Below are 20272 nucleotides of genomic sequence, written 5' to 3'. Positions count from 1 at the left end.
AAAGCCCCGCGTCGTCTTTGGCGTGAAGGTGGACAGACGTGCAGCGGGAGTGGAGATCTTCTCTCATGATGCACGTCGTCCGTTTCTTGGCATAAACGGTGCCTATGTTAAAATGTTTCAAGAAGCTAGCTAACTGGGTAGCTAGCGCTAGCTAACAACTAGTTGACACACACGCACAGACGTACGCACGCACGTACAAAGAGTGATCAAGTGAGGGAGGGAGAGAGGGAGAGAGAGAAGCCTATGGCTCTGATTGGCCGTATGCCCTGACGTCATGGGGAGGATATTCTCTCTTTTTTTTCCTTCTTAAAATTATCATCAGAATCAGAAACCGTTTATTGCCAGGAATGTTTGCACAGGAATTTAGTGCATACATTAGACATTAGACGAGACAAACAACAATCAACGACAGCAACAGTGCAATGAAGTCTAAATCAGATAAGGATAAAGTGCTCAGACAACAGATAACATTAATAAGTGTATGTTAAAGTGACGTGTGTGTTTAAGTTAAAGTTAAAGTTAAGTGTATGTGGCATGAGTGTTTAAATATGAATTGTGCAGTAGAGTGACCGGTAAGAGGAGAGAAAGGAATACAAATAAAAATAAATGGTCCGAAAGAATGGTCCGAGAATAGTCCTGTGATGGTAAAGTCAGTCAGTGGGGAACCCGGGCTCTGTGATGAGCCCGACTGCCGACGGGAAGAAACTATTAGTGTGGCGTGAGGTCTTAGTCCTGATGGACCTCAACCTCCTGCCAGAGGGGAGGGACACGATTATATTGTCATTTTGTTGATACGTTTCATTTATATTTTCATAGAAATTATACTCAAATAACCCCAGAGACTGTAAAGCTATTGATTTAATTAATTCACAAATACATAATAACATAAGACAATGCTCCTGACTGGTCGGAGGTATCGTCCAGCAACAATGATTACTGATTTAACTTAATTGCAAGAATTCCCCCATAATGTAGTCAGAGGTGTCAAGTAACGAAGTACAAATACTTCGTTACCTTACTTAAGTAGAAATGTTGGGTATCTATACTTTACTGGAGTATTTATTTTTCAGACGACTTTTTACTTCTACTCCTTACATTTTCACGCAAATATCTGTACTTTCTATTCCCTACATTTTAAAAATAGCCTCGTTACTATTTCATTTTGGTTTGTTTTCACTGCGGCTTGTCATCGTTCAAAAACACACACAAAAAAACCTCTCCGCCCCGTTGCCCACAGATACGTGCGCGCGCACACAGGTGAGCGCTGAGCACATACACCAGCGGACAGAGAGCGTCGAAAAATATGTTGCGTGAAAAGCAGACCGCTATATCTGCGTTTTAAACGTTCCCAGGGTGAAGATGCAACAGCAGCTCTCCTGTGAGGAGCAACCGGAGTTCTCCTCGCACCGGAGCAGCTCTTTGAACCCGGAGCAGCTCTCCTGCTCCAGGTGAAACGAGCCAAAGTGCTCGTGTCTTCTACCAACAATGAGCTGCTGGCTTCACATATTACAAAAGTACAAAGTACACGGATATAAAATAAAAAATATAAAAAAGTCATTAATAAATACATGGACAAATGCCTGTACTTTCGGGTAAATGGTTGCGGTATGCCGTTAACAGGTTACGCTTGCGCATGCGCGATTTGACGCGAAGCAGTGAGCTCCGTGAGTTCGTCTTTTCTTGCTGTTGCGTTTCTCAAAATAAAAAAACAGATCTAAGCTCAATATTGAGCATGCATTGAGAGAGACCGTATCAAATCTACAACCCCGTTTATAACATATGTGTCGAGGAAAGCAGGTCACTGCAGCCACTAATACGGATACAACCTGATGGCTCACATATCTGCACTCATTCTGTTTTGTTTGGCAACAAAAATTAAAAGCTTATTGTTTTCCACAATGAGCTATTTAGTAGTAAGTAAATATGAGTTATTTTTTGCACAGATAGAACTTACACAAAACATTGTCTGATGGGGCAATCTGATTTACTTGAAAGTGATTGCAACAGATTGCACAGATGTGTCACACAATTATGTTATTTACAGAAAAAGTTTGAGAACCACAGCTTTAAGTGTTTGTGTCAGAGTCGCCGCCGCCGCCGCCTATTTTGCACTATTACAATACTTGTAGGCAAATAGTTATCATGTCTTCCGCTCCATGAAACGCATGTTAATGCTCAGTAGTACACATATGGTACTTTAATGCATTTGCATTGTAATAAAATGTGATCATTTTAAATGGGCATATATGCAGCTGAAACGGGTAGCCTAGTACATCCCACATTTTTCAACATAACATTTTAAAACATTATAGTCATTATGGCCTTTAGAAAAATTATTGTTTTGGGGGGAGGTGGGGTAGTGCACTATAGGCCTCTGAGACGTGGCTTAAGAGTTTGTCCTTAATGGGAAAAAAACATTCCCCTTACATTACTTTTATACTTTTAAGTAGTTTTTAAACCAGTACTTTTACACTTTTACTTAAGTAAAAAGCTTGAGTTGATACTTCAACTTTTACAGAAGTATTTTTAAACCCTAGTATCTATACTTCTACTTGAGTAATGAATGTGAATACTTTTGACACCTCTGAATGTAGTCCAATTGTGCAAACAGCTTCAGTCTCTTGAGTTTTGTGTTTCACTTTAATTGAAGCGTATTGCCTTAAAAAAAATCACCTTGACCATCTTTGCCCCATCTTCTGTTTGGTTTGATAGTTTGACACAGGGAAGGAATAAACATGCAATTAGAGAATTAGTTCCACCACTGCCACATGGTGTGCTGAGACCCAACAATGTAATTTATAAGAACCTTGAATCTAAATTATATTCTACAAATAACGGTGTTTCACAAAACATAAGCTCAGAAAAAATAAAGGGCAAATTTTCACACCTGGCTTGAATGTTAGGGGAACAGAAGGTCAGAGTGGATGCAATATACCGGTTGTCATCTGGGCTTCACTTGTCACAGCTGTTTTGTTGAATTAGGCTTGTGACATCTAAGCATTGCTCAGTAGTGGCTTATTGTGTCCTGCAACCACTCTCTTTGATACCCAATGTCAGCACAGATCAGACTAGACCTGCGCTAACACCACACCTCACTTAGCCCACAGGATTGTTCCCCATCAGTCCCCGTACAAAAAAGGCTAATGGGACAGCTGACCCTGCTGGCTTGAAATACGATCCCTTTTATTCTTGTCTTTAGTGATAAACCTCATCTGCTCTCTCGGAATAAATGATGGTTGCTTTAGTGAGGGCAACTAGAGCCCATACATCACATCATTCTTGTGTTTAGTGATGTGGACCTCCGAGTTAACCTTTTTTTCCCTCCTTTTTACAGTTCCTTGAGTTCTCAGCAGGGGGTAGTCAAACAACACAAAACATGTTACTGCTGACAAGCATACTGATTATTGTTTTTATCCAAGAGATGGTTAAGGATGTTACACAGCATACAGATTTTTTTTTCTGGAAATAATCAGCAAGTAGGGACACAAAGCAATCCAGAGGACAAGGCGAATGGAACTAGTAATACTTTGGGATAATTAGATATTCTGCCTTAATTTGTGTACTGTGCATATAACACAATTTCTGCTGTAAAGAATGCATATCTATATTATAGTGTAATATTTACTTGACAAAAAGCAATTATGCAAAACACATTCATGTGCTACAGACTGAAGTTATAAAATGCTGTAAACGTCATTATTGGTATGGTATGTCACTCTGTGACGAATAATGTTCAACATAGTTACAGTATCTAGACTTGCTCTGAATATAAATAATATAAATTAATTTTAGTAAACTACAGAGACCGATGGAAAAGAAACAATGAACTAAATCAATGCAACAGAGGCCAATATATGCTAACTTTCTCGTCCCCTAATGTAGGTCAAGCGCCCACAACACTGGCTCTGTCACCGCCCATAATTTAATGTGATAGCGTGTTTTCTCTTTGCCTGGCAGACAACCACATCTGTTTACGACAACTAACTACACCACTGTTGAAAATGTATTCAAATTATGTAATTTAAAAAAAGGCCATAACCTGAATTTATCACACTATGCTGTGAATCATTGGCCTTAACTGCGATTCAAATGGCTTAATAATATTCAGGGTATTTAAGAGCTTCATGTGTCCAAATCAGCCTCAACCAGAGACTTGATCTTGACAGCGCCAGGTGTAAGGTGCAGCCGTTAAACATTTCACTTTATAATAAATACATTCAGGCGTCACTAACACACCAGAACTGCAGCGCCCAAATGAGGATGAGAGAGAAAGAGAGAGAGATAGAGAGTAGATGATGAAATTGAAGTGTAAGACACATTTTAAAACAAATCATGACCTGCAATGTAATGTAAAATGCATTTTCATCATGTTAAACATGTTAACTTGTCTTGTTAGCAAAGTGTGACCCCTATAAAATTGCTTCATTTATAATTCATTGTGTTTATTTTATCCTTATAGATTAATAGCTTAATCACGAGTAGACAGATAAGTACATCACATTAATTCTAGAAAATGGTGGCTGTATAACCTTATTCATACTACAACTGTACCTGAAATCCTGATTCATGTCAGTTCACGCTGAAGTCTTTTCGATTCATTTTTGTCTGTGTTCAATAATAAAGGACAAATAAAGTGCATTTTCTTTGTGAATCTAAAGAAAGCAACACACAACACAGGTGTGTACAAAGTATATAATCAAGTGTATTTTCATCTTTATCCACGTTCTGTACATATATTAAGATCCATTTCACATGAACACTATACAATAGCAATGAGTGAGGAATGGAATATTTTCTGAACGCTGAGCAGCTCATGTTGAATGGCACTTTCATAAAAAATAACAGGAAATAACAGAGCATGAATAAGTAAATGTAGACATAACTCAACAGAGAAAATGGCTTTATATTATCAGATCCATTGAGTAACAGATTCAGCACATAAAAAATGCACAATGCTACAAAAAAAACAGTTGTTTTTTCCAGCCTTGTGTTTTCTCTGCATAATCTGAACCGTAAATAATGCAAAAACAAAAGGTATTTGCGAGCAATCCGAGGACAGTGCTTTTTGTCTGAATTTAAGTAAAAGGCAATCTAAAATGTAACGTGTCAAGAGGAGTGGTAACAAGATACATCAAATATCAGAGAAATATCAATACGACTCACAAACCTTCAATTATTCATCTCATAGAATAGTCTTTTAGTATCTGATAGAAAAAAACAATACATGTTTGGCTGCTTTACAAGGAATATCTATGTCTCAAAGATATGTTTACATTTTCTGTGTGCTTTTTGAATTATCCCATGACAGTTTTGAGAAAGGAGGAGATCAAGAGTGATCCAGCCTCTGGTGAGGCGGGTTGCTCCATGAAGATGAACCTCAAAATGAGGTTCCCCCCAAAATCCTGTGAAGTTCGGGCAGCAGCAATTTTGATGTTGTTGCGCTATCGTGTGAGGGGTGGGTGGGAGCATCTCGCACGTTCTTCACATCTGTTCCCCAGCGTACACAATGCTTTTTCAATCTGCTAACCTCTATATGTACATTTACAAGCAATGTTTACAGAGAAATACCTTCACTGGTGTAGACTGACTTCACAATTATCCCTACTTAGAATACTGGCAGGGAAAACTGACTGTGATATCTCACATAAATAATGTTTCTGATCCACCATACAATAAAGTTCACTGCCCGAAGTGCATTGATTGATTCAATATTTCTGTCTTTTTGTCCCGGAGAGCTAGATATCATGCTTCATTTATGATACTACACTAGCAACAAAATACCATCTCTCGTGGACAGAGGAAGAGTGACTGGGGAGTTTTTAAACTACATAACCTAACATGGAGGCTGCAGAGATGATGTCTTATCCAAATATAAGGGCTTTCATTTTGAGTGTAGTCAGACTTACTGCAGTGCTCTCTGCTCATCTACCATAAAAATTCAATAACTGGCCTGTTCTGCTTCATATATCATAATGGGGACATTGAGACTTGATATCGAGCATTACAAAGAAGTACAAAGAAAACATTTAGGCAAATCTGTCCGGATGTTCTCAGCACTTTCTTCACTGTACCATGCTATATACAAAGCCGAAGTGGGTATGCCTCTGCCTAGCTCGTTGAAGACATAACAAATGATCCACTAACAGAGAATTGGTGAATGCACATTGTGACCCAGATAATTAGTCAGATCATGTGTTGTATATGAGGAATCTTTCACTAATAGGAGCTGGGCAACCTTGACTTTTGAGAAAAATGCAATTGTTGAAAGCAAGCATTGCTTTGTGCAGTTGTTTTTTGTGGCCTGTGAAATTCCTCTGATGGTCGACCCAACAAAATCAGGGAGCGAAACGAAAACATCCTCTCTCATCCTCTTGTCTCAGTCCACACTTCTCTCGCTCTCCCTTCTCAGACGTAATATTCTTTGTCTTTGTTCTTTTTGCCCTTTGTGATTGCCTTAGCCACAGAGGCCGTTGCTGTGCTTTTGTCCTTGACCACTGCTCCGTTGCCCTCCACAGTGGAATTGTTGGCAAAATTGTGGCCCTGGTCTGTCTGGTAGGAGCCCTCGTCCCGGTTGCGGTACTTGTACATGGCATAGAGGAGGATAAGAATGCAGAGAGCAGCAGCAGCCACAATACCAACCACCATCCCTGTGGTGCTACTGGACTCCCTGATCACCTCCACGGCACCGGGTTGGCTCTTTTCATCAGAGGCTGTGGGGTTGGCTGTGGGCACATGGGGAAAATTGGGGGGGTATGTTAGTCCTGGTGTGTTTCGGGAGGATGGAGGAGCAGGGGGCAGAAGCACCTGGTCACGGGTGTTCATTTTGCCTGCGGGGATGTGGAGCTGGTCAGGGTTGGTGGTGGGAACATAAGGAGGTAGGGGGCGGGGTTTCTGGGCTCCACCCTCACCAGCGGTGGGAGGTGGAGGAAGGACTGTCCTGTCAGTGACCATTGGGGATTTATTATTGTAAAAGTCTTCGTCATCTGATTCCGTCATTTCCCCAGAGCCAAAGGCCGAGACCTCCACAGGGTCACCACAGTCTTCCTGGTCCGGGGGGCAGGAAGGGTGAGGAGGGAGTATCAAGGACTCTTTGGTGGTTTCAAGTGGGGAAAAAAGGGTTGGGGGAGGAGGGATGACAGGGTAACGGGTGGCGATGGATGGGGGCTCAAGGGAATCCACTGTTATAATAGGCAACACTAATTCACCTCCTAGAAAGGAAACAGAAAAGGTAGGGGATCCTAAATTAGAACAGCAATAACATTTTAATTTTGGCATCAAAGTTGCACTCATTAAAAAAGAGGCACAATCTAATCATAAGGTAAAATATTACTGAGGAATTAAACAATTATTAGCTGGCTTATCAGTGATATTATTTATAGTGATCACACATATTACGCTGACTATAATCAAGATTATTTACAACATTGGGCACATAAGAACCACCATTCTTGAACAACGTATGCAGTTCTCAGGTCTTATATAGAGTCAATGTGTGGGTGTGCAGATTGAGAGATATTATGAAACAATAATACAATAGAGCAAGAACATTAAAGAGCTCACAAACATACAAGGCGACCCATGAAAGGCGGCAGCTGAAAGAGCATATTATAAACAGAGCACATAACAAGCAAAAGAACAGTAAATTAATTTGCCATGCCGCTGTATACACATCTGTGGGCAGGGGTTAAAGGGTGACAAGAGAAATCACAGACAGGTTATTTTATGCAGGAATCAGACGTGTAATATTGTGGCTCATTGAAAGAAAACAGTGCGTCCTGTTTATCAATCACCATTTTGAGGTAGATTTCTCACCAAATAAACCCCTGATATACTTAGCTATATATATATATATTTTTTTTTTTTTATTTTTTTTTTCCTCTATACCCAATACTTTGACATTTGACTTTGATCTGACTGAGGTAATAATGTCTTCTGGTTGTGGAGGAATATTTCAGTCTGCAGAGTTCTTTTTATTTTTTTATTTCCACTTAGTTCTCTTGCATCATTATTTGAGTCACACTTTGCAGGGCCAGTCAACAACAAACAATTCTGATAAGGTCATATTAATAATTGAGGCACCCATAGTAAGGCAGACTCCTTCCTAAGTTCCGCAGCTTGTTCCTGTCACACGCCTGATCTACGGTCTGCTGTGTTCCACTCCTAATGACTGCAGCACACTTCACAAATATTTTCTTTCATCCAATTTGGTGAGTTACAGACATGCCTTAAAAGCTGATATACAGGATGAACTGATGCTAGTTATCACAGCCAGGAGATCATGTATTCAATCATGTGTGTGCACGAGCATACGTGTGCATATCTGTGTGTCTGTCCACGGAAAATATTGCATACTGCTGTATTCATTAGCTTAATATTTGTTGTTCTCCTTTATGACGGTATGCTCAAGGACCTCTCATGGTTGCAGTGATTCACACTTTTTGAAAACACATTTTATTGACAACATATTTTATTTACTGTTTCATACTGACATTGATTGACTGCTCCTCACTACTCTTTACCTGGTAGAATTCAGCGCATGTGCTCATAAACTTGATTTATGCTCGACTCCTCTGCGAGAGTGGAGAGGGTCCGCACGGCCAAAGTCGGATCACGTGCGGTGGGTGTACGCCTGTCTGAGCACATCTGACATTCTCTAACAATGCAGATGCGAATGGGCAGAAACTACGCTGGAACCACAAAGTAGAGAAAGTTTTTGATGCATTGCACCCTACAGTTTGAGAGAATATCGGTTTGCCGAAAGGAGAAACCAGCACGGAGTAAAAAAGATCTAAATGTTTTCAGCATCAGCTCATGTCCGTGCGACCGTATGCTGAAAGTATAACAGAAGCTTGAAACAGTCACCATGAAGCGTGACAGAGGGAATGGCAGTTTAGCTGCAAGGAGCCGGTGCAGATTAAAATGAGAGCGTATCTGTTGTGTGAGACGTGCAGAGTAAAGAAACGCATCTGATACACTTGCGGTATAGATGGGGGGCAATAGTGGATTGTATTTGTTCAAACATTACAGATGTGTATTTTGCAGACACACCTGGCAGATATCTGCTCTCTATTGAGTGCCCTGGTCGAGTTGAGTATGTTACACCGATCAAAATGATGACAGCTGTTTGATAAAACGGCTAAATAAATGACAGCATTCATGGAACAGAAAAGGGAGAATTGAAAATGTGAAAATAACTATGGCTGCTTGAAGTCAGTGTGTTTTGTCTACAATCTGAGTGGATGAAAGCTCTACTCCCAACTGTTTTTGCCATGTCTGACCCACCTGTTCCCGGTTCACACTCTTCAAGGTCCTCATCATCACTCGGACACTCGGCTGATGCTACCAAAATATCATCCGAGTTCTGCGACTGAAAGGAAAATGGAGAAATTGCGTTGTTTTTAACAAATACACAGTCAACATATTTCCATCATCTAGATGTGTGCTTAGTTTTTTTTTGCTGGCTGACTGACTGTCCCATTTGAGAAAAAACTGCAATATGCAGCACTCTACTACTTTCGTGATTTTGCTTGGAGCAACACGAGTAAGACTACAAATCCAAAATGTGCTCATATGCAGCTGCTCTTCATCCTTCACCCCTGTGGCTGATTTTATTTGTTTACAAACAAAGTACTGCTGATGGAAAGGCTATTCTCAGTAGACTAAATGTTGTGCATGTTTTCATTTAATTCATATAGTTTGGCCTTTGAAAAATTAAATATATATTAATTTTGCAATAACAAATTTGCTTGTGCTAAAACAGTAAATATGTTTACATTACATGTTAGGGTGCAGAGTGGACTCAGAATACCTGAGAAGAGCGGAAAGTTGATGCTTCATAAATAGATTACTTGGATATATTGAAAATACAGAGAAGGCAATTTTAGGGAAACTGGACAAGAGATAATGTAATGAAAAATGCCATCTGTATTTTTTTATAGGAGAGCCAAGGAGATTTTTCTTTGAAACCTCAGGACTCCAAATACAACTGCTGAAATCCTTTCAATTTGGCAGGTTTACAGCATTGGGATTAAAGCAAGTCATCTGAAATGGTGGTTGGTAGTGTTCACCAGTCTGGATGCAGGACAATTCAAATGTGTTCAATAAAAAGCCTTATTTGCATAGCTGTGCTAGTTTAGAAAATATAAAGAAGCATGAATGTTATTATTATTCTAGGACACTTGGAAATAAATAACACATTATGCAAGATCAGATATGTAAGACTAAACCTTTTGTAAGATGACATGCACACAATCATTTCATGGATTTATGTGACATTTTACATCTGCACAATGCATTTGAATATAATGGAATTTGAATTATAAATATCAATGTTATCATTGCATCAGACACTTTTGGGTTTCCAGTGATGACCATATGCATATCTAAATAGTTAATAACTGCTTGAGACTCCTATGTGGTGTGTTTTTATTTTGAGCTTCACCAGATATTTCTACGATAATAAAAAAAGATACAACCCTTGAGAGTTCACCTTTCTGACCGCTGCTCAAGTCTTAATAACTTTTAAATCAGAAAAAATACCAATTTAAGAATATTCGTTATTTTACTTATAATTAAACATTTAAAACATAATTTTAAAGAAGTAATTAAAGATCATTTTTCCAAAGTAAATTTGCAATACTATAGAAAAACAGAACATCAATGTAAGTTGTAATGCATGTTAAAATATGTGCAACAATAAAAGCCCCTATCTCTACAAACCTACTTATTTGGTTGCTATTGTGTTTTAATGGCCTTCTGTTATTGAAACATATTAAAATCCCTTTTACCTCCTTGAAAAGTGGTGACAGCAACCCTCGTCTAAGTTATGAACCAATTAATCCTAAACTGTCAATAAATTAGCATCCCTTTCTTTTAAAATATTCCTTTATACTCTCTCTGACCTTCGAGATGCTCTCCCTCAAGCTGGGTGATCGCTGCCTCCGTGTGGTGGTGGTAGCCATGGTGGTGGTGGTTTCCATGATTGTAGTTGACATGTCGGACACGGCCAGCGGTGTGGCGGAGGTAGTGTCGGTGGTCAACACCGAGAGCGAGTCCCCGACAAGACGCAGGTTCCCCTCCACCTGTACGCTCGGATCATTTTCTGCTGCCAGTTTAAGCACCTGGAGACCGTTGTAGTAGAGCCCTGAAATCTGACCCTGGAAGGGCCGAGCCTTATCATGACCACCAATTTTAATGGCTGCCTGGCTGTTAAAGATGGTCAACTGTCTCCCTAAAACCAGACAGTCATAGAGAAAGAAGGTGGAAAAAGAGGAAGAAAGAGGTGGAAAAGGGAAAGAACGGTGGAGCAGACATACAGAAGTTATACAGGAGAGCTTCCACAAGAACATCAGGTGGGTTTACTTCGTAGATACTTAGTAATTTATTTAAAACTTAGTTAGAAGTTAACTTTAAAAGGGGAAGGTTAGTTAGCAGCAGGTTTATGGATTTAAACTTTACACATGCAGGTTACAACCATCAGAGGAGGGTAAAATATTTTGGTGTTTATTTAAGTGTTTGATAGGATAGTCATTTAGAAGTATGACTCTAGTTCGCAAACTGTGAAGAGAAGAATGAATCAGACCTTTGGGCGACTACATTCCCTCAGATATGCTTGTTGGGAACTGCTTCTGACTGGTTTTGGTTTTCTTAAGACAGACAAGATATCTCTCTTTATAACCTTGTTCTTGTGGCAGCTTGGGTTTAACTAAGCTAGTAGGGAGGGGGCTTCACAAGCCGTTTCCTGGTACCAGTACTTAAATAAATACATTAATTTAAGACAAAACAGAGACCGACCGCGGAGGGTCTCTTCATTCATCAGTAGGGAAAAAAGAGCAGATGTTTTTCCAGAATATGTATTTATCTCTTAACTCCAGAACAGATGGTGCAGGGATGCAAATCTTATGGCTGCTTTTTTGAAGAGATGGGCAAATTATCAAAATGGCTGTCTTACTATACTTCAGACTGTGAAGAGCTTAATGACAATAACTAAACACTCCTCCCTCCACTGACTTCATCAGCCATTGGGTTCCCCCTTGTCCAATTGCTTCACCTCCTGAAAGAAGCAATGATATCTCTAACAGCATCATTGTTAGCAGCCTCACTGATAAGCAGTGTTACATCAGAGGAGGAGGACTGCAGTAATGGGCCGATCTCTGGAGAATACTTATTAGCAAAGTTATTGGCTGCAAACAGTGATCTACTTTAACAGCCTGTCAGGGCTGTTTTGTTGCAGCAAACAAAACGCTGACGTGATCGTTGTAGTACGACGTAGATAAGGCAATACAAGGTTGCAGGGAGCAAGAAAGGGGAATACATTGGATTTGGTCTGATCATATCTAGGAGTTGTGTTTTAAAATACTCAGTTTAGGAATGAGACTCATCTGATACGACATGTTAGTTTGATTGGTGTTCATGTACATGTTGCACAGCATTTAAATGTTTTTTATGCAGAATAATTACACAGGATGTAATTACACACATTGGTTAAGAGGGACGATAAAGGGTTAGACAAGGGTTATGTGTTTTTAGTTATTGGTTTAAATTCTTTGTTAAGGTGCAGCTTTTCCACAAGGTGTAAGGATGACAAAGAATAAAAGGCAAGTATGATATACCCCTTTGCTTTGACACTTATTTTCATTGAAAGCTATGTTGTGTTCATCAGAACTCATAGCCAATATAAAGTCAAATTGAAACGGATGTATACAACTGGGTAACTTGATCCTTGTCAACCTTGTCTTCTGGCACTGCACCTCCTCAAGGGGAACGGTTATTTAGTAGTTATTTCAAGGATTAATTCATTAATCAATTAATTTTTACCTTTATCGAGTAGCCACTCGTCAACTACCCGACCAAGTCTGTATGGGATTCTTTGTCTGGCAATAGCCAGTCGCTCATTATCAAAGTGTCCTTCAAAGAATTTGGAGAGACAGATTAAAGGTTAAAGTCTGCAAGCTGAAAGATCACATGGTTAGAAACATTATAATGGCTAGCAGGTTTAACAAGTTATCAATTTAACCCAGCTGTGAGTTAAAAGAAACTTGTGCTTCACTTAGTGTTATCTAGTTATTATGAGTAACAGAGTTAATACTAATTAGAGAAATGTTTAGGCTATTTATAATGTGCTACACTAGTTACACGAGTTATTTATCTAATTTTTAAGCAAAGCATTATCTTAAGTAAATATCAGTTACAGTCAAATATGAACTTATTTTATGTACTGTCAAAAAAAAGGTTAATTCAGGTAAACATAAGAAAGCATTAAGACAGGAAACAGTTATTGCATTTAGACAGTGATACAACTACAGCAGAAACATATATTAGCCTTTGACAGGAGTCATTATAGAAGGCCAAAGTCTTTCCCTACTTCTGTTCCACAATATATTTTATAATACACTGCGTGATATAAAATATGTTTTTATTGCAGTTTCCATGACATACTGACAGCATGTCTAAATCAAAAACTCATGAGAGCTGAAGTTATTGAATTCTAAAAAAGATAGTCTTCTTACAAGATTTCCAGACTATTAGTCAGTGGATACACATTATGCTTTAACACCAATACCTCATTTCAGTATTTGGAAATATCTTTACATTTTTTTATGCAAAACTACATTATTGAATCCAGGCTAATAGGACAGAAGCTGCTCTCAAATGAGACAAGACTTTGGCTCTCTATTTAACACATGCAAACACAGACGAGTAATTAATCAAATGAAAACTACGAAAGGAAATGCACAGTTTGATACACAATGTAACGGTATGAATTGCCAAGGTAATACTTGTTTCATAAACACTTTTCATTCAGTCTTCTACTGATCTAGCACTGAAGAGGTTCTGTCAATCATCAGCCACTCGCCTACATCTTATGTATGCAAATGTAAATAAATGAGATGAAATCATGTTGTTGGATTACAACGCATCATGTAAAAGCAGGCATAGTACATTACAATGCTATGTTTTCACTGTAAAATGTAATGTAGTGAAGGTTTTCAATAAGGCAAGCCTTTACTGAGCCTTTAGGGAGCTGAAAGCAGTGTCCCTTACATTATTTACTTTTGTCTTATATGCGGCACTCCCCTTTCCTGCATATTGTGCCTCTGTTTATGATTGCTGCTATGCGCATCAGTCATTTACCATTAGAAATGTTTCATAAACCACTGATTGCTCAGTGGGAGCTTGACATAGAGTCAATGGACTACACACACTATGACACACTTTTTGATTTATGAACAACTGTGACATGTGCGTCTGTGCTTTGAGCACCAGCTGGAGGCAGAGAGGGGACTTGGTTTCCTCCCGCTATGCCAGCTGGTGCAGCTGCTCCAAATAAGGTTAATTGGTTGATTGGTTCAGAGCAGGTTAAAGCACAGCCGGTCGCTAAAACATTATGTGTTTTTTTTGTGTGTGGTCTATGTGTATATTAGGTATGAGTGCACAATGGTGGGTGAGCTTTTAACTTTTTGGACAGTGGAACTGTGTGTGTGCAGGATGCATCGTCTGCTTGTCTTCATTCTGTATGTTTGACTTTGAGCCTCTGCGGATCTAGTCAACATAGTATGCATATTATGTGCCTTGCCATGCATTGAATTAATTTGAATTTCCCAACAGCTGTAGGCCAGAATAAAATATATCAATATCATTTCCAAATATGGAATTGATAATTTCATACGTTGCGTAGGACATGATGAAACCTGCAATATATACCAAGATGACACATTTAGCCTTTTTATAAATAGAAAGATCATCTTGTTTGTGTTCACCAGTGGACAGATGAATGGAGATTTAAGCACTTTCACTACAAAATTGTTCATGTCAAGAAGAATTTATCAGCTGAATTGATAGCAAGATATTCATATATAAAACTGTCTCTTGAGACCTGGACCAGTGGTTGGAGGATCAACAACAAATAGATGAATACTATTATTATATTATTATATTATATGGTACTTGAACCACATAAGTATTACAGCTGTTGTAAATAGATGCCGCTTGGGTCACATATTGTTAAATCCGTAATATACTCATGGAAAGCCAATTGTAAAGGAAAGATGTTGCTTAAATTTACTGTCAATTTCTCACCAATTGGCTGCAAAAAGGACAGTGGCCGATGACATTTCTTCATGGGTAGATATGCTTAACAAGGCAGCTAAAGACAAATGGATTAATGTATACAATAACATGTTCATCAATGTGTATGTAAACTTCATAGATAGAGTGATGGTAAATTGCAAATATATATATATATATATTTGGCAAACAGTAGATTTCACAAGTGCTCATTAGAGGATTTAGGCAGGCATACAATCCTCTCTCAATAATAAAAATGCTCCATGCCATCTCTCTATGTCTCATATAACCACATAGTTTGTCCCATCAGTCCATTACCTGGAGGATAACGCTCAATGACTGGATGGTTGTCCACTTGGAGAGTGGCATTGCCACCGCTGCGTGTGAAGCGCACTACGTGGTACTTGCCGTCATTTACCATGACAGCAGGCTCATCGATGGTGATGTCATCTGTCCCCACATTGAAAATGACACCAATTTTTCCTTGATCCTGCAGGTAAAAATAAAAGAAAGAAGGACGGTGATGTATTTAACAAATATTTCAGAAAGTGTCCGTCTCCTCCATGGTTGTCGAGCCAGAAACCTTGTTTAAGAGGCAAAAGCCTATCTCTTGTGACACGGACAGTATGTTTAGCTCTTTCTTTTAGGGTTCAGCATCATTCTCTCTCAGCAGGCGACTCAGGTTTCCTGATGTGGATCGCTCTTGACAGAATCCTTCTACTTCCCTTTTGGTCGACCGACTCCCTGTCAGCCTCCCCTTGCTCCTGCCAACCTCCCTCAAAGATCAAAGATGCTTCTCAAACCACCCTTTGCGTGGCACTAATAAGAAACATTGGGAACAAACTGCGTGGGGTTTCTGGGCCTCTCCGGCTTTTGTACATTCACTGCCTTGCGGCCTCTAAATACAACACAAGGTCAAAGTGCTAATGTGTGGAGACATTGTGAGAAACAGCAAATAGATCTGCAGGAGTACACAGAAGAGCACAACGTTGCACTTTAACTCTGCTGACTATAAACTATTGGACAGCAATAACCTTTGTAACTGTGATGAAAATATAAGTAGGAAGAGGCTCATCAATACAGTATGACACAGAACACATTCTGTCAGCCTGAAGGTGAGGTATAACAGTAAAGGTTGACAAACCAAGTCGTATTGTAATTCATTGTGGTCATGGAGTGCCTGTACAATATCTCAAATGCACAATAGCATATTGTGCACATAGTTAGAACCGCACTGCTGTTACACAATGCTAATAATAAGTGACCTTCAGGCTGTGTAGCTACCCTCATTCATTCAGCTGTGTAGTATCAAGGGCCAAGAGACCTACAGGTTTTTATTTAAACCTCTCCTTCGGCAGCTGGTTTCACACCTTCAGCCAGGGAGACGAGAGGAAGCAAACAGTGAAATTGGCTGGTATAGTGTTTTTATTGAAATGGTCCTGCATGCCACACGATGTACACAATATTTACTCGGCCTATAGACATACATATCTCCCAGTGGAAAGGGACAAGGCAAATGAATAAACACACATGGTAAACACATACACATATATATATATATATATATATATATATATATATATATATATATATATATATATATATATATATATATATATATATATATATATGTATATATATGTATATATATATATGTATATATATATTTATATATATAAGAAAGGAGACTATTACCAGGCTGACCATGGCAGTGTTCCTTGTAGACCCCATGGGACACAGTTAGTATAGATTCTTCTGTTGGCTATAGATGCGGTGCAGCATGGACAACTTTGTATTCCAAGCACAAGTTTGCATTTTTTATTAGGTCATCCTTACTTAAAATTTGATAATTGTTTTTTTTAATTGGTCAGCAATGGAGGTGAAATGATTTTATCTAGTTTGTTTAGTGATTTGAGTAGTTTCAGCGTACTTTGCCTGTGACCAGCTTGTTAAACCGTTCATCATATGATTGAAAATCATGTGTATCAAATCTGTGTTGCTTCTGGAGACATGTAACTTGAAGGAGAGGTTGCCAATTTACACACCAAGATATTTGAATTCACTCACAACCTACAATTCAAACATGCTATGAGTATGTGAGGGTACCAGTAACTATTGATCTAAGGGATCGTTTGCATTCTTTCATACTTTTAATATTATATTAATGACTGAATGAAAGACCAGAAATTCAAAAATGTCGATGGTGGCTGCTACTGTGGGACATAAGACCTGTCTCAGAGCTTTGCTCTCACCCCTAATCATATGTTAAATACTTCTAGAAACCTTTTGAATTTTAAATAATTATTCCGACACAGTTGGTGTTAAGGACAGAAGTATAAACTGTTCTCATAGACCTTTAAAGGGCCATTAATAATACAATTTTAAGCTTGGCAAATCAACTTTCAACGTATTTCATATAACGGAGCTCTATCTCCAAACACAACCTTCATATTGAAGGTCAGGAACAGGTCGATGGCTCTTTGGATTGTCTTTCTGTATTCTGCAATCACTTGAACGTAGTTATGAACCCAGGCGGAGGCAATGTGTGACAAAGTTATGGCACATCAAGTACAGCTGAATAATCAAATTCACACAAGTCAAAAAGAAGTTGAAACCCCTTCATGACAAATGTCTACCCACTCACAGTTACTCACTATGAAACAGGGAGTTAATTAGAGTCAGTATAACTATGGGTTAGTGGGAATCAGCAGTCACATTGTATTATACAAATGTATGTTGAGAAACCATGATGCTTTTTTATATACGTAATATTTATATTCCTTTAATTGTCTATAAAAAAAATCTCTCTGCCGTTCCTTGCTTACTTTGCCCATTAGTTTGTTTATGCTTTAATCACTCTTCCCAAAAAGCAAACCGATGACTATTCATTAGGAAACACGGTAGTGCGGTCTCAGGTCAAATTCAGCCCATGTCCTCTGGACAACAATTTAGTTCTCCAGGGCCAGAACACTCTTCAACAAAAGAGTTGCTTGGATTCTGCTTACTCTGTCTTCCTGCATGATTACAAAACAGCCCCAAAGCACCTTTTGACAGCTGGCAAAGCAACACTGCTGCAGCCCAGCGTCAGTAAACAAAAGCGTGGCCTTTCCAAGTCACTTTTTTCTCAATGCCCATGTGTTTGTGTTTAAAGCTAGTCAAGCATATCCTCATGAAAAGCCACGCAATCATAGTTGCTTTGACATCAGCTCTGATGGAGAAAGCATTTCCTTGGAGAATATTCTGTTTCAGTGTGGGATCTCAATTCTCATCATAGCTACAGCCTCCTCTTTCATATTAAAGGGAAAAGACTCATTATTAAAAGGATAAATTATTATAAGGATTACATTGGCCACTGCCACCTGATGCATTTTTAAACAGAGCATAGAGCGGATAGATCTTGATTATTTTAAGAAGACAAGCATATCGGTCTGTCTAAGTTTGTTACCAGCCAACTATCTTTTTCTGCATTGAATACATTTACTATTATTATATTATTGGATACATGACTCTTTACTGGAGCACTTTCTTCAGAAGCAAAGCAGGTGGGCGGTTTCATCGATAGTGTTGGGGATTCCTCTTCTCATATGATAAAGTACCCCTTCATTTATTATCTATGTTGATCACACCTGGTTTTATTATTCGTTACACTTGTCATCATGTATATTTAAGCATGTTTATGCATGCATGTTTGTATGATCTATGGTGATGATGTTTTATGGGTTAATGTATTTTTGTATGCAGCGGCCTAAGACAAATTTCCCTGTGGAACAATAAAGTATATCTTATCTTATCATACTCATAACATAAAATGAAGCTAGTGAATAAAAAACTATTGTTGAGTGCTTTTTTAAACCTTATCAGGAAACAAGCTACTATTCTTCTTTTTTTCTAAAGCAGATTACTGGATGGAAATTACAGATTGTGATAAATAATTGAAACAAATTCAAACTGCTCCATGCACTATAATGTGAGCTGTTTTCTAATTCTTTTGAACCGTTTCACATTTCCAAAATGATCAAAGGCACATATTTTCTCTGAAATTAGTTCTATCTGAAAATATCTAGTTATTAATGTAAAATGTATTTCAGCTGTGGGAAAAAACACTGATTGTAATCACAAAATGAATATTCTTTGATTGTAATAATAACAACAGCAAGCAGTCTTGTACCTAACTTATCTATCATAAATTTGAAATGAGGAATCCATATGCCTGTGGAGCACATACAGAAGGTAGGTCGAGATCCGCCTTTGAAAGCACTCTCCTAAAATATACCCGGTAGCACATCGGGGAGCGCGTGTACCATCAAGGCTGAGTCCTTACCGCAGCAGCCGGGGTTCAAGTACAGCCCAGGGCCCTTTGCTGCGTGGCTTCCTCTCTCCCTGGCCTTTCCTCTCTCTCACCCCCCCCCCCCTCCCCCCCCCCCCAAAAAAAGCAACTAAATCAACCTACTTTAATCAATGAGCTCCCCCCAAACCTCATTAGTTTACTGAAAAATGTCATCAACTGTTCCACTGAAGTTTAAAGCTCTGCTGTATAACATTGCTTCTATTCTATTTTCAACATTTTGCACAATTAACCCTCTGTTTTGTTTGAGCTTTTATTGACTCTTTAAAAACATGAACATTTGAAAGTAGCATTAGCCTCCTTAACACACTCTGTTGAATACCGTTGATTTATTTTGTACATAGTAGTTGGTCAAATAAATAAGTGATATTCTTTTTGCTGTTTCAATGTTTTCAATGAAGAACTATAAACACTGACAAACAGATGTGATTTGCAGCTGTAAAAATCTTTTTAAAATGATCTCCCTCGTAGGTAGACTGATTTGACGTTTTATCTTGATAGCTCTGATGATTAAATAAAGCATCTACTAAATACAATGAAAGAGCTTTTTTCCATTACAAGGCACTCACATTTATTATGACTCAAACTCAGGTAGTTTGGTAAAGAATAGTTTTGACCCATTTATAACATGATTTACCCTGTTTAAAGATGTTCCTCTGTGATTTGTATTCCTCATATTGTAGTTTTGAATGGAAGGCTATATAGATATCGCATGAAGATTATAAGAATTGAATTTTGTTCCAAATCCCTGAAGCACATACAAATCATATTTTCAACTTTCCTAGTGTTATTTTGACCAGTGCAGCCTATTGCATCTTTCTGTCTTCACTTAGTATTTACATACAACTTCTACTTCCATGG

General features: G+C 38.6%; 1 protein-coding gene across 1 annotated transcript in view; it reads right to left on the bottom strand.

The window, feature by feature from the left end:
- Positions 1-6405: 6405 nt before the first annotated feature.
- The window catches only part of nrxn2a (neurexin 2a), a gene marked incomplete at both ends in the record, with an annotated part of 86605 nt that continues 72738 nt past the window's right edge, over positions 6406-20272 (bottom strand). The window contains 5 exons of the mRNA XM_079214159.1: positions 6406-7208; positions 9283-9367; positions 10902-11230; positions 12817-12906; positions 15385-15556. Of these exons, the coding sequence (XP_079070285.1) occupies positions 6406-7208; positions 9283-9367; positions 10902-11230; positions 12817-12906; positions 15385-15556 (1479 nt within the window). The remainder of the gene's footprint in view (positions 7209-9282; positions 9368-10901; positions 11231-12816; positions 12907-15384; positions 15557-20272) is intronic.

This window comes from Taurulus bubalis (genome assembly GCF_910589615.1).
Source record: "Taurulus bubalis genome assembly, chromosome: 2".
Taxonomy (NCBI): domain Eukaryota; kingdom Metazoa; phylum Chordata; class Actinopteri; order Perciformes; family Cottidae; genus Taurulus; species Taurulus bubalis.
This window is presented reverse-complemented; position numbering and strand designations above follow the sequence as displayed.